This window comes from Euprymna scolopes, chromosome 7, assembly GCF_053919585.1.
Source record: "Euprymna scolopes isolate OS-2025 chromosome 7, ASM5391958v1, whole genome shotgun sequence".
Classification (NCBI taxonomy): Eukaryota; Metazoa; Mollusca; class Cephalopoda; order Sepiida; family Sepiolidae; genus Euprymna; species Euprymna scolopes.
Window position 1 is genome coordinate 24,444,976 of NC_136488.1, and position 23,053 is coordinate 24,468,028.

Sequence of the window (23,053 nt, forward strand, 5' to 3'; positions counted from 1 at the left end):
TATTTTAATTTATACTATTGTGCCATCTCGTAAATTGAGCTTCTTTTTTTCTGATTAGGATTGTCTTATAAGTATTGCTACTAATATTTATATGGACTTTAATTTTACAGTATTAAGCTGTAATATGAGGATAATTTAAAATTTCGATTAATATATATATATATATATATATATATATGAAGGCTTCCATCAGTCTTGACAGACTATGGATACCCACTGTAAGGGTGCCTGCGCGTGAAATTTGTGTGGCAAGACTTGCGCAACCTCTAACCACGCCTCTCCTGAGTCAACATTGTTGCATACCAGTGGCAAGTTGAGGTACAAGACGACTGGAAACAATGCCGAGATAAGCGGAGAGCACATACAGCGCTTAGAATTCCCAAATGGTCACCCATCTGGTATTAGCCAGGCTCAACGTTGCTTAACTTCGGTGATCTGACGAGAACCGGTGTGTCAACGTGATTATGCCGTATATATATATTATGCCGTATATATATGTATATATATATGTATGTATATATATATGTATATATATATGTATATATGTATATATATATATATATATATATATATATATATTATGCCGTATATATATGTATATATATATATATTATGCCGTATATATATATATATATATATATATATATATATATATATATATATATATATATATATATATATATATATATATATATATATATACGCACACAGCCAGTTCGGCTTTCAAATCACACATGCCATTTCCCAGCATTCAAGTGCGCAAACTATCACGATACTATCACCCACAGTATGTACCTTGTATGGTTTGAGATGCTTCCGCCACATTATGTACACACCGTAGAGGGAAGGGTGGCGGTGGATTAATAGTCACTGCCAAACATATAAATTACATTTGTGTGAAATTTGCAAAAGCTAGGCTCAGCCGTTTCGTAGCCCATGAGAAAAGGAACTCTCTCACACACACAAAGTGACTTTTGTATGATAGTAGAGATCAAAAACAAAAATACAAATTAAAAATAGTAATACGGTGTTCAGAGTTGGAAGTAAAAGTAGTACACATGGGTTGACATTCAGTCCCAAACAACGTCAAAGGTGCTTGATAATGAAATACATATTTCAAGTCACAACTGTTGTCGTTGTACTTATGTACTTTCTTGAAATGACCTTTTCCTTGTTTGCTGTAACATGTGGAGGGAAGTTGATATACGGCATAATCACGTTGATCACTAAAGTTAAGCAACCTTGAACCTGGTCAGTACTAAATGGGTAACCATTTGGAACTTCCAGGTGCTGTATGCGCTCTCCGCTTATCTCGACATTTTTCCAGTCGTCCTGGACTTCTCCTTGTCTATGGAATCAAGTAGTGCCGATTCAGGAGAGATGTGGTTGGAATTGTGCAACCCTTGCCTCACAGTTACATGCACAGGTTATCCTTTGTCTTTCGAGACTAAACGGAGGCATCGGTAGCATGTAATGAGTCCTGCGTATTTCTAGGAGATTCATCCTCCCAGATTTTGCCTTCTTTTGAGAAGGGATTAGTTTATTGCTGGTCGATGAGAACGCTCCTATCGGGTAATACCGACGGGGCTGCCCAGGCATTTTTACTGCCTAGTGTTCTTCATATAGGGAACTGGCTCTCCAATCTCACTTCCTGGCCTTTGTATTACATCAGACTGAAGAGAAATAAATAAATCAACTATTAGTTCGAGTGAAAAAAGATGGCAACAGCGCCAAGACGGGCCACAAATGAACAAGGTTTATTTACCTAGCCCTAGCAAAACATATAGCAAAATTCTACTGGTTACTTCACCATAAAATGAATCAAAATTTTCGTGATAAGTTAGAAGGTGAAAATTTCTTACCGGTGTCCCTGAGCCTCAGTTTCTTAAACGTCAGTTTTCCGATGGGTGCCTTGGTTGTTGAATTCTGCGTGTAGGTGACTTGAACCCTGGAATCCGCGTTATTGTTATCTATAATCGGCTGACCATTCAACATCCACATTATCTTTATATTATTCATATCATTTGAGATTTGTTTTTCTAAATTTGCCTTACATTGCAGAGAAAGTTCACGCCCTTCGGTTGCTGCGTAGTTCTTTGGTTCAACGATTACGTTCACAGTTCCAGCTGACAAAAAAATGAATACAATAATACACACAATACAGTAAATAAATAAGGAACTATGCTAGATGTCTGTAATTGAAAATGTTACTTTGTTTTTCAATAATATTGTGAAAATTCTTATTTTTCTTCCTAGATTTTTTAAATGAGGATTAATAATTTGGAGTTTTGGAACCATTGTTCTTATTTTGAGTGTTATTTTCACAGCGTTTCGGCCGATGCAAGCTCTGGCTTTCTTCACGTGCATCTTGGTCAAACACTGGATTCTTTTTTTTTTCGTTGAAATCGGTAATCTTCTGTCGAATTCAAGAATCTTCACGGAACTCTTCATTTAATCTACAGGATGGCATCGCCCTGCTCGTAAGACATGACCAAACAGAAGTCGTCACTCGTAATTATATTCTTAGTATCGCACGAACTGAGGATAGAACATTTACCTCCAAAATAGTTTCACTTACAACTGAATTTTATATCTAGTACCTTAACCTAAGTAATTCGCAATTGTATTTTCGGTTGCCCACACTGAGGATTGAACCTTCAAAAGAATGTTTTTTACAACTGAATTTTTCAAGTATTACTGCGCCACGGGTTATCGCAGACAATTTTAGTAGGATTTAATTTCTAGATGTAAATACAACTATTTATTACCATATATATATATATATATATATATATATATATATATATATATATATATATATATATACTCCTATAGTTTTTTTGTGTACTAATATTCATATTAAAAACCCTTTTTTCTATTTATTTAAAAAGAAAATACAATTTTGTTATATATTTGTTGTGTAATTGTATTGATCTGTAAAAGATCTAGCTAATTTGCATATTCTTTTAAACATTAAATTTAATTAATTCCCTATTAGTTTTTTTTTCGGTTTTCTCATGGGATGATCACCTTTAGTTTACTATTACACGTAATTATATTCATGCAGATATTCTGCATGATTTATACTTGTGTAATATAAGCGTAAAAATATTGTGGTAAACACAAACCCCTTTCTCTCTCTCTCTCTCTCTCTCTCTCTCTCTCTCTCTCTATATATATATATATATATATATATATATATATATATATATATATATGCGTATATATATTTGTTTTAAAAAATTAGCGTAGCAAACTCCTCTTTCAGATTTTGGTCTACAGACCGAAACTTAATATATAGAGTATTCGAATCCATGCAGAACTTTATATTTCGGTTTTAGCCGGGGAAAATCGATGTAAAAGTGTAAATATTAAATGCCGCGTAGTCTGCTAGTATATATATATATATATATATATATATATATATATATATATTTGTGTGTCAAAACATCATTAATTCACTACCCGCACAGCAGCATTCGAATAGCGTAATAGTAAGAAGCCTTGACTATCGTTTGGGCGGTCGAGTTTCGATCCTGGTTTGAGGTTGTGCCTGCCTAGCCGCACTGATGAGCTGATCAGCGAAACAGTACTGTATGTGGATGAATATATATATACATATATATATATATATATATATATATATATATATATTACTAACGTCCAGATTGCATTTTTGAAATTCACCAGTTGGGTAATCAGGCTTTAGTAGGGTGCATTCCAATTCCTGCTGTAGCTGTTCATTTGAACCTGAACTCATAAAAATCTCATAAGATGCATACTAATCACACGCTAAATTTTTAAGGGTCTATGACAATTTTAAACGCTTGTACAAAACAAGTCTGGAAACTTATTGAAGGTACCTCGTACATTGCTGTAATTATATATTGTTTTTGCTCGATATTGTGGGCAACGGACGATTCCTTTCTTTACATTAAATTTCTGGTGGCAGTTGAAGTTGAAGTATTGTCCAATGAAAGTTAGCTTTAAGTATACAGCTGAGAAACCCTTGACCAGTGAGAGTTATCAGCACATCTAGGGACGTTAGTTTGTTCTTCATCCATCGTGAACTTTATAGATGGATGGAGTTCACATCGTTCAGTAATATATGAACATTTTCCTGGTGGGACCTGAGTATAAATGTGTCATTTACATATCGTTATCACATTGTTAGCTTTAGTAATGTTATACCTAACGCCATTCCCCAACGTATTCTATATACACTGTGGCACAATGGAGAACACCCCTTTTGAGGGAGCTTGGGCTTCTACATTAATAAACCTTCTGCCTAACTTGGTCTGCACTTGTGTGGAGGCAAGCACACACATTTCAGTGAGGGCACATTTTTTTAAAGTTAAAACTGTCGGCACACGAAGATTGTCAGGTGTTTATGTATCCAGTGCGCAATAATGTTGACATTATAATTTGAAAAACAAAATATGGGCGATGAAACATCTTTCTCTCTCTTTCTCTCTCTCTCTCTCTGTCTCTCTCTCTCTCGCTCTCTTTCTCTATTTCTCTCTTTCACTTCCTTTCTCTCTTTTTCAATGAAGAAATAGAGAATTGAAATATGATTGTATTGTTAAAACAGTTGAAGCTTTCACCCCGTACGTGCCGGATCAGTAGTTTGGTGTGCACGCGATGGGTCAACTAAATATGTTTCCTACTTGTTAAATAAATCATATATATTTTTTTATAAAAATGCATTTGTTCGCTATTTTTGTACAAGCGGTCGATTTCAGCCGACGGTTCCTCCCATTATTGCAACGACAGAAAGCTGCCTGTAACGACGCAATGAAGACACAAGAAGTGACCCATGCCAGCCAGTTATAGCCGACGACATATCGACCCGTTGTGTTGCTGTTTCCATGTGCCTATCGTTGGATATCGTTTATTCCCCCCTGGGAGCTGGTTTCGTTCCCAGGACGTTCATCAACTAAGTAACTCTCCCGGGAAGCGACAGTGTCATAACACATTAACCACACTTGGGACCCCATCGCCAGAACTTCTTTCTGATATATATCAGATTCCATCACAAAGTGTTTGTTTCTACACCACACAACCAGAGGAAGCTTCCCATGCCTTTTCAGTGACTTATTCCACAATACATTACAGTCTACATTACACTGTAGAGAACATAATGTTTATCTTATAAATTATTTTTATAAAATGGCTTGAATTAAAGTTTGAAATGCAAAAGCTATGTATCTTAGTTCACTTGTGCTCAAAACAGAAACATTCATTTCGAACGTGACCCTGTCTTACCAAAGAACCTATTGTTGATTTTATACGCTGGGACCTTCTGCTTGTGTGATGATAAAACTTCTCAAATGCACTTGTGATGTTAGGCTGTTTAAGGGTGTTAAGTTTAGTCAAAATCGAACTGTTCCTTGTTAATCGGATTTTTTCGATTATCGATTTTTGATACTTATTGAAGCATTCCAATGCAAGACATATCTAAAAACTATGCCATATGCATACATTTCATTCGTGGGAAATTGGAAAAAAAATCTATCAAATCGTTTCGGAGTCCATGGGGAATGACCCTCCCACATACACACAGACACACGCACACAAAATACCTTTCATATATAAGTAGAGAAATAATTACAATATTATTATTAGTAATAGTATTAGTATTATTATTAGTAATATTATTATTATTATTATTATTATTATTATTATTAGTAGTAGTAGTAGTAGTAGTAGTAGTAGTAGTAGTAGTAAATTTTAATTTTCCTTTACTATACTTTACTATATATATAATTAACTTACTGATTTGTACAGGAAAAGACTTGCTGACTCGAAGCTTTCCAACTTCCCCTTTCTTGATGGCCCCTTTCAGAATTTCCAAGCCTTCAGATTTTGATGTATAAACAGAGATATCAGCGATGATACTGCCGGGTCTGAAAAAACAAAACAAAACAACAACAAAAAACTGTATGACTTAATAAACAAAGTATCAGACAGACAAATCAATAATTTTCTTTCACAATAAACATTTTTCTTCTAAAACTATATTCATGGTGGAACTGTGAATGGAAATCATATAAAAAAAGAGCATTAAATAGTAGTTATATTCACCATCATAAAAATTTAGATTTAAGAAATTCTTGTTAAATAGAAGCATATATAATTTATACGCTTTTATGCGTGCCCCATCACAAGTCATTTTTAATTATATATATTTTCCAACATTAACTTTAGGATTAAGAAACGTTGATGGTATATGTCCGACAGATTCACTTCAAAGTCATCTGCTTGGTTCAGTTGATAGGAACAGGTGTATTTATAAACAGTATTTGAAGCTGTCAGAAAAGAAAATATGGTTATTTTTTCTTTAATATATATATATATATATATATATATATATATATATATATATATATATATATATATATATATACGAGGGGCGTGCAATAAGTAATGCCCCTGATCCACTTCCCATAGAAGTAGAGCAACGAAACTTGCCACAGTTATATGTCGCTCTCTACATAGGAACCACCCAGAGCTATGCATTTCTCCCATCGTTTGATGCAGCTCTGGAAACCGTTTTTGTAGAACACTCCAGGTTGGTCCTCCAACCACGACGTGATTTAAAAAATCAAGGCTGCATCATCTGGGAAACGCTTTCCTTTCCAAAAACAACTTCATGGCTGGGAAGAGGTGAAAGTCAGAGGGTGCAAGGTCAAGAGAGTAGGGAGGATTGGGAAGGATTTCATAACCACATGTCCGTGCTTCTGATCTAACGACATGCAAGTTGTGGACCGGAGCGTTGTCTTGCAGGAGGAGGGTATCTTTGCTGATCTTGCCTCGCCTCTTGATTTTGATAGCTTCCCTTAATTTCCTCCAACTGAAGCATAATAGACTCCTGTAATTGTGGTACCCTTTGCCAGGAAATCTGTCATCACTACTCTGTCCTGGTTCCAGAAGACTGTGAGCATGACCTTGCCAGCGGAGGGCTGCACCCTTGCCTTCTTTGGAGGTGGTGAGCCCAAGTGCTTCCACTGCATTGACTGGGCTTTGGTCTCTGGATCATAGTGATGGACCCAAGTTTCATCCTATGTAATCAGTCTTTTGAAAAACTTTGACTCATTTTCTTGGCACATCTCCAAATTCATCCTCGGGCACTCAACGCGTTCTTTTTTTTATTTATTTTTTTAATTCAGTTTTCACCCCAAACAAGGCACAGTGCCACTTTGAAGCAGGGGGCTACTATCAGGGACTTAATTAGCGGGGTCATTATGAAGGGAGATGAGTGGAAAGATGTTTGTTAACCTTACACTTGAACTTCTGCATATCATTGCAGTTGGGAAAGCAGAATCCCGGAAGAGAGTTCTAAAGACCCGCAGTTCTGGAGAAGGTAGAGAAGGTTTCTTGTAGTTATTGAAGGAAACAAGCTTAGTCTTAGCAGCATTGAATGTGAACGTCCATTTTTGTCCCCATTCCACTACAGATTGGAGGTCATCCTCTAGTGTTTCTGCCATTTCCCCGGATATGCGTTCATTGGCCTTCCCCTCATATCTGTTATAGAGAGTGGTGTCATCGGCAAATACACCCATCTCCGAAACAATCCTATCAGGGAGGTCATTTATATACGTTCAGAAACTACAGTTAAGATATCTGCTGTTGAACGGGCTTGCCTGAATCCATATTGTTTGTCAGTCAGGAGTTTAGCAGCTGTTAGGTGCTGAACTAGGGCTTGATTAACTAAGGACTCAAATATTTTGGCGAAAAGCGGGAGGAGGCTAATGGGGCGATAATTTAGTGGGTCAGTTCTTTCACCAGAATTCTTGAAGACTGGTACCACAGAGGTGGTTTTCCAGCAGTCGGGAAAGCAAGATTCGTTAAGGCATTTATTGTAAAGTTTGGAAAGAACTGGAGCAACCTCGGCAGAACATTTTTTTAATAGCACAGCCGGGATGAGATCTAGTCCACATGCTTTTGAGGTGTCTAGGTTTTTTATAATAGCATGTACCTGAGAAGGGGTGATTTTCAAATCGTCTAGTGTGGCGTCTGTTCGCAGAGGAAAATCAGGAAGGGAGTGGTGTACCGAGTTCAGTGTGGAGTTTGAGGCAAACTGACTGGCAAGCAGATTAGTCTTGTCAGTCTTAGCTGTCTCTATCACTCTCTTACAATTATTTCTAGCTTCTATAAACTTCCGCTAATTTGAGCTGGACTTATGTCGGTTGAATCTGCGGAACGCATGCTGCCTTTGACAAATGACAGCTGCACAAGCAGAAGTAAACCATTGGGGAGAGTGGGGCTTGCTATAGAATTTCTGTGCGGGAACATGAGCTTCAATTGCAGTTTTGAACCATTCAGTGGTCTCATTTGCACACTGTTCCGCTGGAAGAGTAAAGATATTTTGCCATGGGGCATCTCTGGTGAGCTCCCTGATGGCTTCCCAATCAGCCTTTTTGTAATATCTCGTTGTTTTGAGTAGTGGGTCTTCAGTTTTAGGGCGAGAATTTAGGCTGATTTCTACCATTATCACAGCTTGATCAGCATTCCCGAGTGGGCTGTGGGCATTTGCTGTACAGTCATCGGGAAGTGAGGCATGTTGATCATGCTGGTCTGGAAAACGTGTCGGAAATATAACCAACTGAGATAAGGAATGGGATATAGAGAAGCTATGTGTTGTGCTACCAGCTACGTCTGTGTGATTAGAGAATCCTAGCCAGTTACTGTGGTGGACATTGAAGTCACCAAATACATGTATTTATGCGCTAGTATCGAGGGAGAGTGCTATATCTATGTTGTCTGAGACTTTGTTTATTAGGGCACAGTCTTGGTTTGAGGGAGAGCGGTAGAGAAAATACAAGTAGCTAATATTGTGTTGCATATTTAGTCTGAAGCACATAAAGGCCTGGTCCTCTGATTCTAGTTTTATTTCCCTAGTCAGGAGGAGGGTGTTACGAATATAGACTCCAAGCACATGCATATATCTGTCCGAGTCCTTATGGTAGAGTGGGAGATAACCAGGCATGTTAAATTGGTTAGAGGGAATGGAGGAGTGAAGGTTAGTTTCACTTAATGCTAAGATATCCGGGGTGTTTACAAGGAGAAATGACTCAACATAATCTAAGTTAGTTCTAAGCCCGCGGATATTAGTAAATGCAAGCCTCAAGGGAGGAGGCAGGTTGGTTTTCTTTGAGTTTGGTCCTGGTTTAAACGTAACTTTTACTTGAGCTGTCATTTCATTTTATTTAAGTTTCAGTTAGGGTGAGTAAGTGAAGGGGTGCTGGACAAGTAGTTGTGCAGAATACCAGACATGCAATACAAGTAGACCATCAGCTGTCCTCACCCACAGGATTGTGGCCTCAGGAAAGCCCACCGGGGATGAGTGCAAGATCCCTTTTCATGCGTGACATGGCACTACAAACATCCCGATATTTTACAACTGTTGATGGAGCAGCCGCTCTAAACGCTACCAAAGAGTTAGGGCACCTGTACTATCAGTCGGAAACAGCAGCCAGGAACTGTCAATCCGGTACCCTCAATCCGTTAGGCAAAGCCAGCCCAGTCCAACTGCACCGACATATATGGCACTGAAGCACCCCACTGTGTCCAGTTTAGGGGGATGTGGCGGGAGTGGGGAAAAGCGGCGTTCATTGCCCTAGTCAGGGAACAAGGTCAACCACTGGGTGATTTAGACGAGTTCCTGTAATAGTACCTCTACACCTGGCCAATAGGCAAAGAAGGAGTATGAAAGCCGGGCGATAGACAGAGCCTATCTCCTCCTTAAGCAGTTTAGGTTTGCCAACCGGTGATTTGTTTGAGTCACCAGCTCTAGGAAGGTTGTCGTCCAGGACTGAAGAGGCCTCCCTCCCCTTAGGTTTAGCTTCAGAGTTTTCCTTCTCCTAGACGGATGACCTGGGAAGATCTACGGGTCCATCAGCTCCGAGGGGGTTCGCCCCGCGCCTGGGTCCTAATCCAGGTATTTCTGCGACCCCGTATGGGTAGTTAATATTTATTGGTTATTTAGGTTAATATCTCCTGAAAAAATCGGGTATTTAGGTTAACTTCTACAAAGAATTTTCACTCCTCAAACGTGGATAGAAAAGGACATTAATATGCTTTCCATTTTCATTTTTACTGGGAGAGGGTATATAGGTAAAAATTCATGCAGTGGAAGCAGCTAAATTGGCAAAGAGACGAGTTAATGTATGGTTAGATATAGTTTTGTAAGTTTAGGAAAGTATGGTTAGATATGGTTTAGTAGGTTTAGCAATGTATGGTTAGATATGGTTTAGTAAGTGTAGGATTAGGATAAAGTGTTAAAGTATGATTTACTTGCTATTAGAAATTATGATGTGGTGCCCAAACCGAATATTTAGTATGACTGAAAGATAAGATATATGCTCAGTATAAATACAAGAGAACATTTGATATGGAGTACAGTTATACCTGATAAATATAGGTTATTGCATATTCTCTAAGTATAGTTAAATATAGATGGATGGATAAGTAGTATTGTATACGAATGCATGGAATTTTAGACAATTTGAGTAAGTTGCCTTCAGACTTCAATGAAGGAGGATGACTTCGCCTTTCTCTTAATATCTGGAAGTTTGTATTTCGATGAGTACCAGTTTAGTTTTTGTAATAATTATTGCAATACTATCTCTTAACAAAGAGATATTAACGGTTGCTGTTCATTATAGATTACTTTAAGTCTATGTATAGGACTATGGCTAGTAAGTATTTACTTAGAAGCTTAGTTATGGGTTAAGAGTTATAATCAGGAGCATGCCTAGGAAATCTTTAGGTGTTAATGGGTATCGATTTACGAGTCTGTTAGGGTAAAGGGCGGAGAGCAAGGACCCCTCTAAGTTACGTGAAACGGATTAGGTTTAGTGGCAACTTGGGAAATAGAGCAGTTTGATTTGCTAGTGATCAGGAGAAAGAGAATTTAAGTAAAAAATAAAAAGGTTTGTCATGCATAACAGACAAGGCAGTCATCTTGGAGGTAAAGTATCTATAGGATGTACTTAGTATACAAGCAGTGGTATTTTGCAGTTTTGAGAGGAATTATAGGTACAATAGTTTCATGGTTTATTGTACAAGTATGTAGTCTAGGTCAGGGACGAAGCACGTCTAATATTGTAACTGGGTTTATCTAATTTTAAAAGTAGTTGAATAGAGTATTATTAGGTGTTCTACTTAGCTTAGGGATAGAATGAAAATTTAAGGTAATATTCAAAGTGATATAAGGAATTTCATGAGGATTAGATATATGATCACTGGATGTTGAACTGCTCAGGAGAATTCTTGTATCTATTCAGATAAGTGATGATATAAGATTTGTGAAATTAAGAGTCTGAGGATACAGAAAGTTGTGAGCTGATGAGGATTCAGTATAGGCGATTATATATAGGTAGCAAAGGTGGTTTAGTTTAGTACGCACGTATTGTACATATTAAGTATACTGCTTCAGTTCTATCCTCTATCGTACAAGAAAATCCGTTTGTATTTCGGTTGGCAATTTTATCAAGAGAGGAATTTTAAAACAGCTTATCTAATTTTTGATGATATCAGTTTACAGACAATTGTACAGATTGATAAATTGTTGTATAAGACATAGGAGCCTCTCATCTTGGTATTTTGATGAAATGATGGATCAAGAGCATAGGTTCGGAACAGGTGTCCGGAGAGGAAATGGCAGTGTACAAGGTAGGGGGGGGGTCACTGATATCTTATTAACGTTATTTTATTTATTTATTTTTCCCTATTAAAAAAAAAAATGTTTGCCTTTCAATGGCTGATTATATTAAGTATCGTACTTAAATAAAGTTTTCATATCCTCTAAATAAATTAGCATAATTTCTTCTTTTTTTTTTTACCGAGTTTATAGTATAATTTTTTTTCTCGGCCTTTGTCTGATTGTTTGTCTGCCCGTCTGTCTGTCTGTCTGTCTCCCCCCTCCCTCTCTCTCTCTCTCTCTCTCTCTCTCTCTCTCTCTATCTCTCTCTCTCTCTCTCTATATATATATATATATAATTATTTCTATAATTATTTTTAAAACCTACTGCGGCGAGAATACAGTTTAAATTAACATTTATATAAAACGTAAATTTCATTCAAGAAAGCTGAGAGTAATCAAATGATTTAACGTCACAATCTGCCCACGTGGGCTTAAGTTTGATCTCTTACTCTCTAAGCCAACATGATTATATATATATATATATATATATATATATATATATATATATATATAGTAATAAGTTATAAAAATATATATGGCAATTAAGCTACACAGAATATCCCGCGTTTCACCCACGCTAGGATTCGTCAGGCTTATGAAGTAGTCATATATATATATATATATATATATATATATATATATATATATATATATATATATGTGTGTGTGTGTGTGTGTGTGTGTGTGTGGGTGGGTGGTTTGGTGGGTGTGTGTACTATATATATGTACTAGCTGGACGTCCGGCGTTGCCCGGTCGTACAATATGCTTAAACATGATATTTTAATTTATGCAGATTACGCATGTATTATTATAAAATCAATTCTCTATTGAATATTATATATTAAGAGGAATAAATTGGACTAATTCCCCAAAAAATAATAATGATAATGTCGTTCATCAAATTCCGTCCGTGTTTGTTTACAATATCACATCAGTTGATATTTGGTTTGACGATCTTAAAAATAGTCTTTCTTCTCTTATAGCTAAAAAAGAAGAATTTTTACAGGGGGAATATTTTACGTTACACCGACCAAGGTTACACGGGTATAATATAAAATATTCTGCTATGAAAATTCTTTTGTTATCTAGAAGAGATTTTAAGATCGGATTTTACGTTGGCTCAGAGAATAACAGATAGAACAATCGGTAAGAAAATGTCTGATATTCGCTCCTCTATGAATAGAATACTTAGGTGCAAATAGTCAGGGCTTTTACGTAAAAACAAGATTCCACCGTAGAAAGAATCAGTTCTTCTCGGATCTCAATATTGTAAAAATCTAAACAAATGTAATTTCTGTACTTTCTGTTCACCTTGATTATTGTTACTTAGCACTCTTTGTTTACTGTGAAATCTGAGTGACAGTAGACCATTTCAAAATTGCTGTAGTATGTGTTTCTCCCAGTCGATATCTGGGTGGTGCTATCCCTGTTTTCTTTTCATCCTTTCATATCCTCCGCTGTCACATGACGTGGTATCAACTGATATTGTTCCTATTTACTTGCTTCCCCACGAGGGCAGTTTTAGACACAAGGTCGGTTCTTAATGTGGGAAAAATCCAGCTCTCTAAAAAGGAGCATTCTAGATAGGAACAAAAATAAAAATTGTCTCAGTTATAAAGGATTTCTCCTTCACTGATCGAGGACAAAAAAGATGAAGTGCAATACCAGAACAGATACTACCCCGTGATTTTGTCCCGAGTATTGTTGCCAAGGTGTTTGAGAGTGATGTTAGATTATCGTATTGCTCGCACTAGTAAGTGAGAGTCACTGACAAAAACAGGTGGAGTCTGAGTGACAGTAATTCTCTCCTGCTTATCTCAGTCATTGCTGTACGTTAATTTGTGTTATCGCAACAACCGTTTACCATTGAGTTATCGCTGATTACGTAATAAGCTACTTTAAATTTTTCTTACTTTCCAGTGGAGGTCTGAGTACTGCTTTTCTTTTGGACCTTTGTCTATTCTTCCAGACAATTTATTATCATTTTCTGTTATACTAACCGTATTATTATTATTATTATTATTATTATTATTATTATTATTATTAGTAGTAGTAGTAGTAGTAGTAGTAATATAATACTCAAGCAAAACAACTTACCTAACTTCATTTATGGTGACATTAGACGCGGTACCATTCAAGGATGTATTTACCTATGAAAATGATTAATAACTTTTAATAATTGTAATATAACATTACATTCAATGCGCTACATTGAAATTCACTAAAATAAACTAAATCCTGTTTTTGACGGCTGTTGGTAAAATGAGTTTGTTTTGGAAGATTTGGAGGTGTGTAATCGAACTCGTTGTGTTGTTTTTGTTTGTTTTTCCCATCGAACTATTTTCTAAATATATTTTATAAATATTTTGGGCTCTAATTAGATACTATAATCGAAATGCAGTTGAAAGCGTAAATGTTTACATATATATAAATCTTTGAAAATGAATTGGTTTTAAACTCATTTTATAAAAAATCTGAACTTGATGAATTAATATATATATATATATATATATATATATATATATATATATATATATATATATATATATATATATAAAAGTGAGAATGTCTGTGTATATGTGTGTGTGGATACTTCTCGACTTATATACTCAATGAATTTTTATCTACAGACTTGAAATTTGGTATATAGGGTATTCAGATATGTGGAAAACTTTCTCATCGGTTTTCGTTCGAAAGAAAGGGTTGCTAAAGGGGTCAAAATTGAAAAATTGTACGTGAGGGGTCTTCGGATTTTAATGTTTGTCAACTGTTTCATGCGTGAATGGTTCATATGACAGATTCCTTATGTTAATAATAAGTAGGTTTGAAAAAACTTTAAAAAAGCGTGTCAAGCTGGCCTAATGGTAATCGTTCTTGACTCACTGTCATTTTTTCTAGAGGTGAAGCAACCAATGGAGTTTTAACGAGCTTAATGCAAGCGTACTCAATATCGAAGTAGGGAAAGCTATACTTTTTATTTGTTTTACATAAGCATTTATAAGTCGCTACACATTCATGAGCATGTTTCGGTCAGCCAGTTACGTATAACCAGATGACATTTCAGGCGATATTGTTCACAAAAGTGAAGTTCGTAAATTTTACAGGAGTTTCCAGCATAAAATTTTGGGAAAACTCTGGTAAAATTTTCATTACGGACTTCACTTTTGTATAAGCAATATCGCTTGAAGAAGTTTCTAGTTATTGACCCTGGCTGACCGAAACATGCTCATAAATATGTAGCGACAGATAAATGCTTATGTAAAACAAATAAAACAAATGCATACATTATATATATATATATATATATATATATATATATAATATAAAGCTGAATGTGTGTGTGTGTGTGTGTGTGTGTGTGTGTGTGTGTGTGTGTGTGTGTGTTGGTGTGTGTGTCTGGTCGCGAATAGGCTCCCATATGGTTGACTATTTTAAAAAACTGATTACATATAATGATAGAAGATGTATCAAGACACAGGAATGGGTATGTTTGATCTGGTAGAACGGTGGTTCATTAAAATTGTGGGGTCTGCGTTCGCGTCTGGTTCACAAAGTATGGAAATAAAAAATTTAAAAATTAAAAAAAACGTTTACAAGTGTTTTTGATATAGATGTACATAAGAATACTTTGATAAGTATGTTTTAACTTAAATAGGGATGGTATAATAAAATTATGGGGTCTGCGTTCGCGCCTGGTCTCCATGGAATGGAAATAGGCACAAACTTTAATAAAGACTTTTCATATCTATCTGCGAAAGTATACTTTGATAATTATGTTTCAGTTTGAAGAAATATGGTATAATAAAATTATGGGGTGTTCGTTCGCACCTGACCTCCATAGAATGGAAATATTGCACAAAGTTTAACAAGGTTTATTAATATAGATCCACAGAATATTGTGACAAGTGTTTCAGTGTGAACAGGTATGGTATAATAAATTATGGGGTTTATCTATTTTATTTTTACTTTCATCATATTTTGCTTTGGTTTTGATACCCCCAAATTCGAAGCTATCTTTTTACAATCCTTCCTTTTCATAACCTATCATACTTTCATAAATCAGAATCTATTTTCTGCAGGCTGTTTTTGAACCCAGTCAACGACAGGTACTTTTGCTAGTAATATATATATATATATATATATATATATATATATATATATATATGATTTAAATGGCGGTGTGATGCGTCTAGTGTGTAGTTGTAGTCGTAGTACCTATTTACTATGCCTCACCACGGGACAGAGTTAGACACCAGGGTCGTTTTTTAACGTGGAGAAAAGGTACAAAAATAAAAAAAAATTGTCTCAGTCGTGGAGGACTGACCCTCCACCGAAAGAGAACAAGAAATGGAAGTGCAGCATATGAAGAACAGATACTACACTTTGATCTTGACCAGGTATTTATTTGCTCCCCCACCGAGAAAATTAGGCACAAGGCCGATTTTTAATGTGAGGAGTGAAGGGGAAATGGGGACCAGCTCCCCGGGGAGTAGGGGAGCTGGATAGTGACAATTGGTATGAAGGGTTGCCCCTACATTGACCAAGGTCTTATATGTGAGGTTGCCCACACATATGGTCTTTGCTTGCAGTATCTGTCGGAACAGATGGTATTTATTTGCTCCCCCACCGAGCAAATTAGGCACAAGGCCGATTTTTAATGTGAGGAGTGAAGGGAGGGGGAGGGAAAAAGGGGACCAGCTCCCGAGAGGTGGGAAATGGGAGCTGGTTAATGGTCAGGCATGTGGGGTTGCCCCCACATCTGGTCTTTGCTAGTCATAGCTAGTCATAGCTTGCAGTATCTGCCGGAACAGATGGTATTTATTTGCTCCTCCACCGAGCAAATTAGGCACAAGGCCGATTTTTAATGTGAGGAGTGAAGGGAGGGGGAAGGGAAACAGGGGACCAGCTCCCGAGAGGTGGGAAATGGGAGCTGGTTAAAGGTCAGGCATGTGGGGTTGCCCCCACATCTGGTCTTTGCTAGTCATAGCTTGCAGCATCTGCCGGAACAGATGGTATTTATTTGCTCCCCCACTGAGCAAATTAGGCACAAGGCCGTTTTTAATGTGAGGTAAAAACCAGCTCCCCTAAAAGGGGTCACTCTGGTTACCAAAAATAATAATTGTCCCAGTATAGAGGGTTTCCCCTCCATTGACTGGTACAAATTATCTTAAGTGCAGCATCTGCCGGAACAGATACTACACTTTGATCTTGACCAAAAGGCCAAGTTAGTAGTAGATGTGCTTATCAGCTCTTGTTCTCAGCTAACACCGCTGGCTAGCATTTATGTGAAAAAGGAGCCGAATGCGTAAGTTTCTCTCTGCCAGTATACAGCCGCTCCATCTGCAAGCCCTATGTAGTGGTTTCACGCACCGAAACATGGAAACTGAGCACTCTGCGGCCTCAGGCTAAACTACAAGGACTCGGAGGAGGTTGGCCCCCAGACATGTGACATGAAGGCCCACCGTTGTGTGAATATGCCCTAGTGACTCATGAACCAACCCCCAGCTATGGATCAAATAGTTCCACTGTCTTGTATTAGTAAAGACAAAGGGTAAGGGAGTAAACCCCAACAGAAAATCCGGAGTGGAGCCTCTAAGGCGGTAGGAAGACAGACCAGTCTCCTTCTGACAACTCCTGCATCCTGATTCGTTCGCAGCCGTCTTGACACAGTCCTGCCACTGTAACCAGCTCATCAGGAAGAGAGAGTGAGGCTGATCCTGCGCAAATCTCCCTCACTTTAATCCAAGTCAAGCACAAGTCATATCGACTTTTTGTTAACCTCAAGTCCTGCGGCAACAGGGAAACGGCGAAGCAGTATGTGTGGATACACTGGAAGCTGTAGCTGTGAACCTACACGTAGGCGATTCAGGGCATGTGGTCGTTCCTCACTGGACTGAGGCAGTGGTGGGTCCGGCAACCTCCTGAGTGACCGAGCAGCCCTCTTTAAGATCGTTCTGCTCGCCTCCGTAGAATGAGGTCGGAGCTGGAAATGGTGCTCTAAAAATAGCCTGCTTCAACAAACCCTGGCCAGCATACCGCAGCTGGCAGGGATCCCTCTTAAGTGGTCGAAACAAAAGAAAAAAGAAAACAAAGGTGCTTACTCTAGCATCGTGGAATGTCTGAACCCTGCTCGACAATGCAAAAGCAAATCGACCTGAAAGACGAACAACGCTTGTAGCTCGTGAGCTTGTTCACCATAATATTGACATTGCAGCCCTAAGTGAGACTCGTCTTGCAGACAAAGGCCAACTGACCAAAAATCATGGAGGCTATACCTTCTTCTGGTGTGGGCGCAGTGCTGAGGAGTGGCGTGAAGCTGGTGTGGGTTGTGCTATCAAAATAACTCACATACCAAAACTAGCAAGCATTCGTGAAGGTATCAATGACAGACTAATGAAAATGCAGTTACCTCTTGGACGCAACAGCAGCGTTACGCTGGTCAGCGCCTATGCTCCAATGATGACTAACCCTGATGAGGTCAAAGACAAGTTTTATGAAGAGCTGGACTCTCATTTCCTCAGTCCCTCAGTCGGAGAAGCTTGTAATTCTTGGCGACTTCAATGCACGTGTCGGTACAGATCATCAAGCCTGGCACAACATCATTGGAAAGCATGGAGTAGGCAAATGCAATAGCAACGGACGCCTCCTTCTGTGCGTCACATGATCTCAACATCACAAACACTATGTTCCGCCTCCAAAATCGCAATAAAACCCCATGGATGCATCCATGCTCTCGCCACTAGCATAAAATCGACTATGTCATTACCAGAGTCAAGGACAGGCAGGACGTGAGACTGGCCAAAGCCATGTGCGGGGCTGATTGTGTGACTGACAACCGCCTCATCATCTCCAAATTCAACTTCTTCATCCAACCAAAGAGAAGGCCTCAGGGTAAAAAAACAGCCAAGAGGCTCAATACAGCCAAATTGAAATGTCCTAAAACAGCAGAGGAATTCCAGAGCAGCATACATAGTAAACTTGCTAACTTCAATCTCAATCACAACAGCGTTGAAGAGAGCTAGACATCTTCAGAAATGTTGTTCACTCTGCTGCTCTTGACGTTCTAGGTCCTGCCACCAAACACCACCAGGACTGGTTTGACGAGAATGATCCTGAGATCCACAACTTGTTGTAGGAAAAACACCTCCTGCTAAGAGCGCATCAAAATGATCCAGCTTGTGTGGCGAAGAAAACTGCCTTCTCTAACATGCGCAACAAAGTCCAATCCAAGCTGCGTTCGATGCAGGATTCCTGGCTCAGTGCCAAGGCAGATGAAATCCAAGGCTACACAGACAAACACGATACAAAGACTTTTTACGATGCACTAAGGGCAGTTTATGGACCACAGTCTTCGGGATCCTCTCCTCTGCTCAGCACCGACGGCTCAACTCTACTCACTGGAAAGAAGGAGATCCTCAACAGATGGGCTGACCATTTCAACAAAGTGCTCAATCACCCTGGAGCCATCAATGATATAGCAATTGAACGTCTCCCCCAAGTCCCCATCAATCAACAGCTCGACCCCCCCCATCAATCGAAGAGGTCAGCAAAGCCATTCAGCAGTCAACCAATGGAAAAGCTCCAGGTCAAGATGCCATCCCAGCTGAGGTTTACAAGTCCGGTGGTGCAGCCTTGCGGGAGCAGCTGACCTGCTTGTATCAGATCATGTGGAGGAAGGGACAACTACCACAAGAGTTTAAAGATGCCACAATCGTTCACATCTATAAGCGAAAAGGAAATCGCCAATCCTGCAATAACCAATGAGGTATCTCTCTCCTGTCCCTAGCAGGAAAGATCTTGGCTCGCATCCTCCTAAACCGCTTACTTGGTCACCTGGAACAGGGACTCCTGCCGGAGAGTCAATGTGGCTTCGGCGCCGGTCGGAGGACCACTGACATGATCTTTGCCGCTCGTCAGCTTCAAGAGAAATGCATCGAACAGCACCGAGACCTTTACACAACCTTTATCCACTTGACCAAGGCATTTGACACAGTCAGTCGGGATGGTCTGTGGAAAATAATGAAGAAATTCGGTTGCCCAAGTACTTTCATCACAGCAGTTCATCAATTCCATGAAGGCATGATGGGGCGCGTCCTTGACGACGGTGAACCCTCGGAGGCTTTTCCGGTAACAAATGTAGTTAAACAGGGGTGTGTACTTGCCCCTACACTGTTCAGCTTGATCTTTTCTGCAATGCTATTTGACGCTTTCAGCGACAAGTCACCAGGCATCAACATTAAATTCAGAACAGATGGAAAGCTGTTTAACTCAAGGAAACTGCAGGCTGTGACAGAGGTGAGGGAAGCAGTGCTGAGTAACTTTCTTATATATATTTCTTATATACTTTCAGCATTTAATTATTTAGAGAAAAGGTTTTAGTTCCGAATTTGTTTTAGGCGATAGGTGTTGCCTTACTTGCTATTTAAAACACTTGAAATTGTTTCGTCCGGCATATTTTTTACATGATAACGTTTGTGGGATGGGAGAGTTATATATTTATTTAGATACAGATAAATACACGTTGGTCTTTATTATAAATTGGAGGATAAAACTGTTATTTTCCGTTCGTTAGCTTCAATGTAAATGATGTGGACGAGATTTTTCTTTTACTTACATTAGTTGTTATGTCTTTTTCTAAAGTTGTGTATTCCTCCGATGTTTGATTGAGAAGGTTTGACGACCAGGATTGTGGGATGCTTATTATAACGTCGACTTGTTCCCCTTTTCGGAAAGAGAAAGAAAAACATAATCGTTATGCACTGAAAGATGTTTAATGAACTTACTTGACATGGGACTGGTTAAAACGTCGGATTCCTTTTAAAATAAGTCAATGAATTCGACGTTGTTAAGTTTAAAAACAAACATCTGATTTCTAGGAATAGTGACACATTAAGAGATAACGAACAATGTCGCACATTAAGAGACAAAATAACGAACTATGTGAAACATTGAGAACATCATAACGAACTATGTGACACATTGAGAACATCATAACGAACTATGTGACACATTGAGAGACAACATAACGAAATATGTGACACATTAAGAACATCATAACGAACTATGTGACACATTGAGAACATCATAACGAACAATGTCGCACATTAAGAGACAAAAAACGAACTATGTGAAACATTGAGAACATCATAACGAACTATGTGACATATTGAGAACATCATAACGAACAATGTGACACATTAAGAACATCATAACGAACTATGAGACACATCGAGAACATCATAACGAGCTATGTTACACATTGAGAACATCATAACGAACTATGTGACACATTGAGAACATCATAACGAACTATGTGACACATTGAGAACATCATAACGAACTATGTGACACATTGAGAACATCATAACAAACTATGTGACACATTGAGAACATCATAACGAACTATGTGACACACCGAGAACATAATAACGAGCTATGTTACACATTGACAACATCATAACAAACTATGTGACACATCGAGAACATCATAACGAGCTAAGTTACACATTGAGAACATCATAACGAACTATGTGACACATTGAGAACATCATAACGAGCTATGTGAAACATTGAGAACATCATAACGAACTATTTGACACATTGAGAACATCATAACGAACTATGTGACACATTGAGAACATCATAACGAACTATATGATACATTGAGACAACATAAAGAACTATGTGACGCAGTGAGAACATCATAACGAACTATGTGACATATTGAGAACATCATAATGAACTATGTTACACATTGAGAACATCATAACGAACTATGTGACACATTGAGAACATCATAACGAACTATGTGAAACATTGAGAACATCATAACGAACTATTTGACACATTGAGAACATTATAACGAACTATATGATACATTGAGACAACATAAAGAACTATGTGACGCAGTGAGAACATCATAACGAACTATGTGACACATTGAGAACATCATAACGAACTATGTGACACATTGAGAACATCATAACGAACTATATGATACATTGAGACAACATAAAGAAATATGTGACACATTAAGAACATCATAACGAACTATATGATACATTGAGACAACATAAAGAACTATGTGACGCAGTGAGAACATCATAACGAACTATGTGACACATTGAGAACATCATAACGAACTATGCGAGACATGGAGAACATCATAACGAACTATGTGACACATTGAGAACATCATAACGAACTATGTGACACATTGAGAACATCATAACGAACTATGTGAAACATTGAGAACATCATAACGAGCTATGTGACACATTGAGAACATCATAACGAACTATGTGACACATTGAGAACATCATAACGAACTATGTGACACATTGAGAACATCATAATTAACTATGTGACACATTAAGAACATCATAACGAACTATGTGACACATTGAGAACATCATAACAAACTATGTGACTCATTGAGAACATCATAACGAGCTATGTTACACATTGAGAACATCATAACGAACTATGTGACACATTGAGAACATCATAACGAACTATGTGACACATTGAGAACATCATAACGAACTATGTGACACATTGAGAACATCATAACAAACTATGTGACACATTGAGAACATCATAATGAACTATGTGACACATTGAGAACATCATAACGAACTATGTAACACAGTGAAACAACATAACGAACTATATGATACATTGAGACAACATAAAGAACTATGTGACACAGTGGGAGCATATAATGAACTGCATGAAAGATGTTTGTTTTTGCAAAGGTAAAGGGAAAAACGATAACATCAATGTTTTTTTCATCCAAGGTCAGAAAGACAGTGTCTTGAGACAGCCTGATCTGGTAGCACATACAACAGCATGTAACGAGATAACCTCACGACGACTGCAAAAAGAACAGGATAGTGAATAAGAATTATAACCTAGATGATAATGAGTTGTAGGTCAGATGTATTTGAAATGCGACTCCTATTGTTTTTATAATTGCAAGGTTAAGAGTAAAATTTGAATTGTAAATATTTTAAATGTTTTTATTTTTTTAAATATGCCGACTGGGTAATGTATTAACACAATTGTAGATTTACGTCACTGATCGGGTAAAAATCAATCAAACTGGACAATTGAATAGAGCCGATGTTCCTCATCTTGCTCCCACCAGCTGGGGTTGAGAAGTTGACTGTAACTATAAAGCGGAGTAGCTAAAAGGAATGTCGATATTTTTTAAGGATAGGTTTTAAACTCTTCCCACTTAAGGTTACCAATATTACAACCTAGAAGGTTATGAAAGAATAGCTAAATTCCAAACATTTAATTCAAAATTTACATTTTTATAAAATGAGGCATTTTACACTTGA

General features: G+C 37.9%; 1 protein-coding gene and 1 pseudogene across 3 annotated transcripts in view; both read right to left on the reverse strand.

Annotated features, from left to right (window-relative positions):
• Positions 1-23,053, reverse strand: part of LOC145279653 (adhesion G protein-coupled receptor B3-like) — a 267,375-nt gene that overhangs the window by 121,581 nt on the left and 122,741 nt on the right. For all 3 annotated transcript variants that reach the window (XM_080130888.1, XM_080130886.1, XM_080130887.1), the window contains exons 4-7: positions 20,323-20,429; positions 13,806-13,858; positions 5,776-5,906; positions 1,863-2,126 (exon numbers count right to left, since the gene is read on the reverse strand). In XM_080130888.1, the coding sequence (XP_079987014.1) occupies positions 1,863-2,126; positions 5,776-5,906; positions 13,806-13,858; positions 20,323-20,429 (555 nt within the window). The remainder of the gene's footprint in view (positions 1-1,862; positions 2,127-5,775; positions 5,907-13,805; positions 13,859-20,322; positions 20,430-23,053) is intronic.
• LOC145280678 (5S ribosomal RNA) lies at positions 359-475 on the reverse strand (annotated as a pseudogene).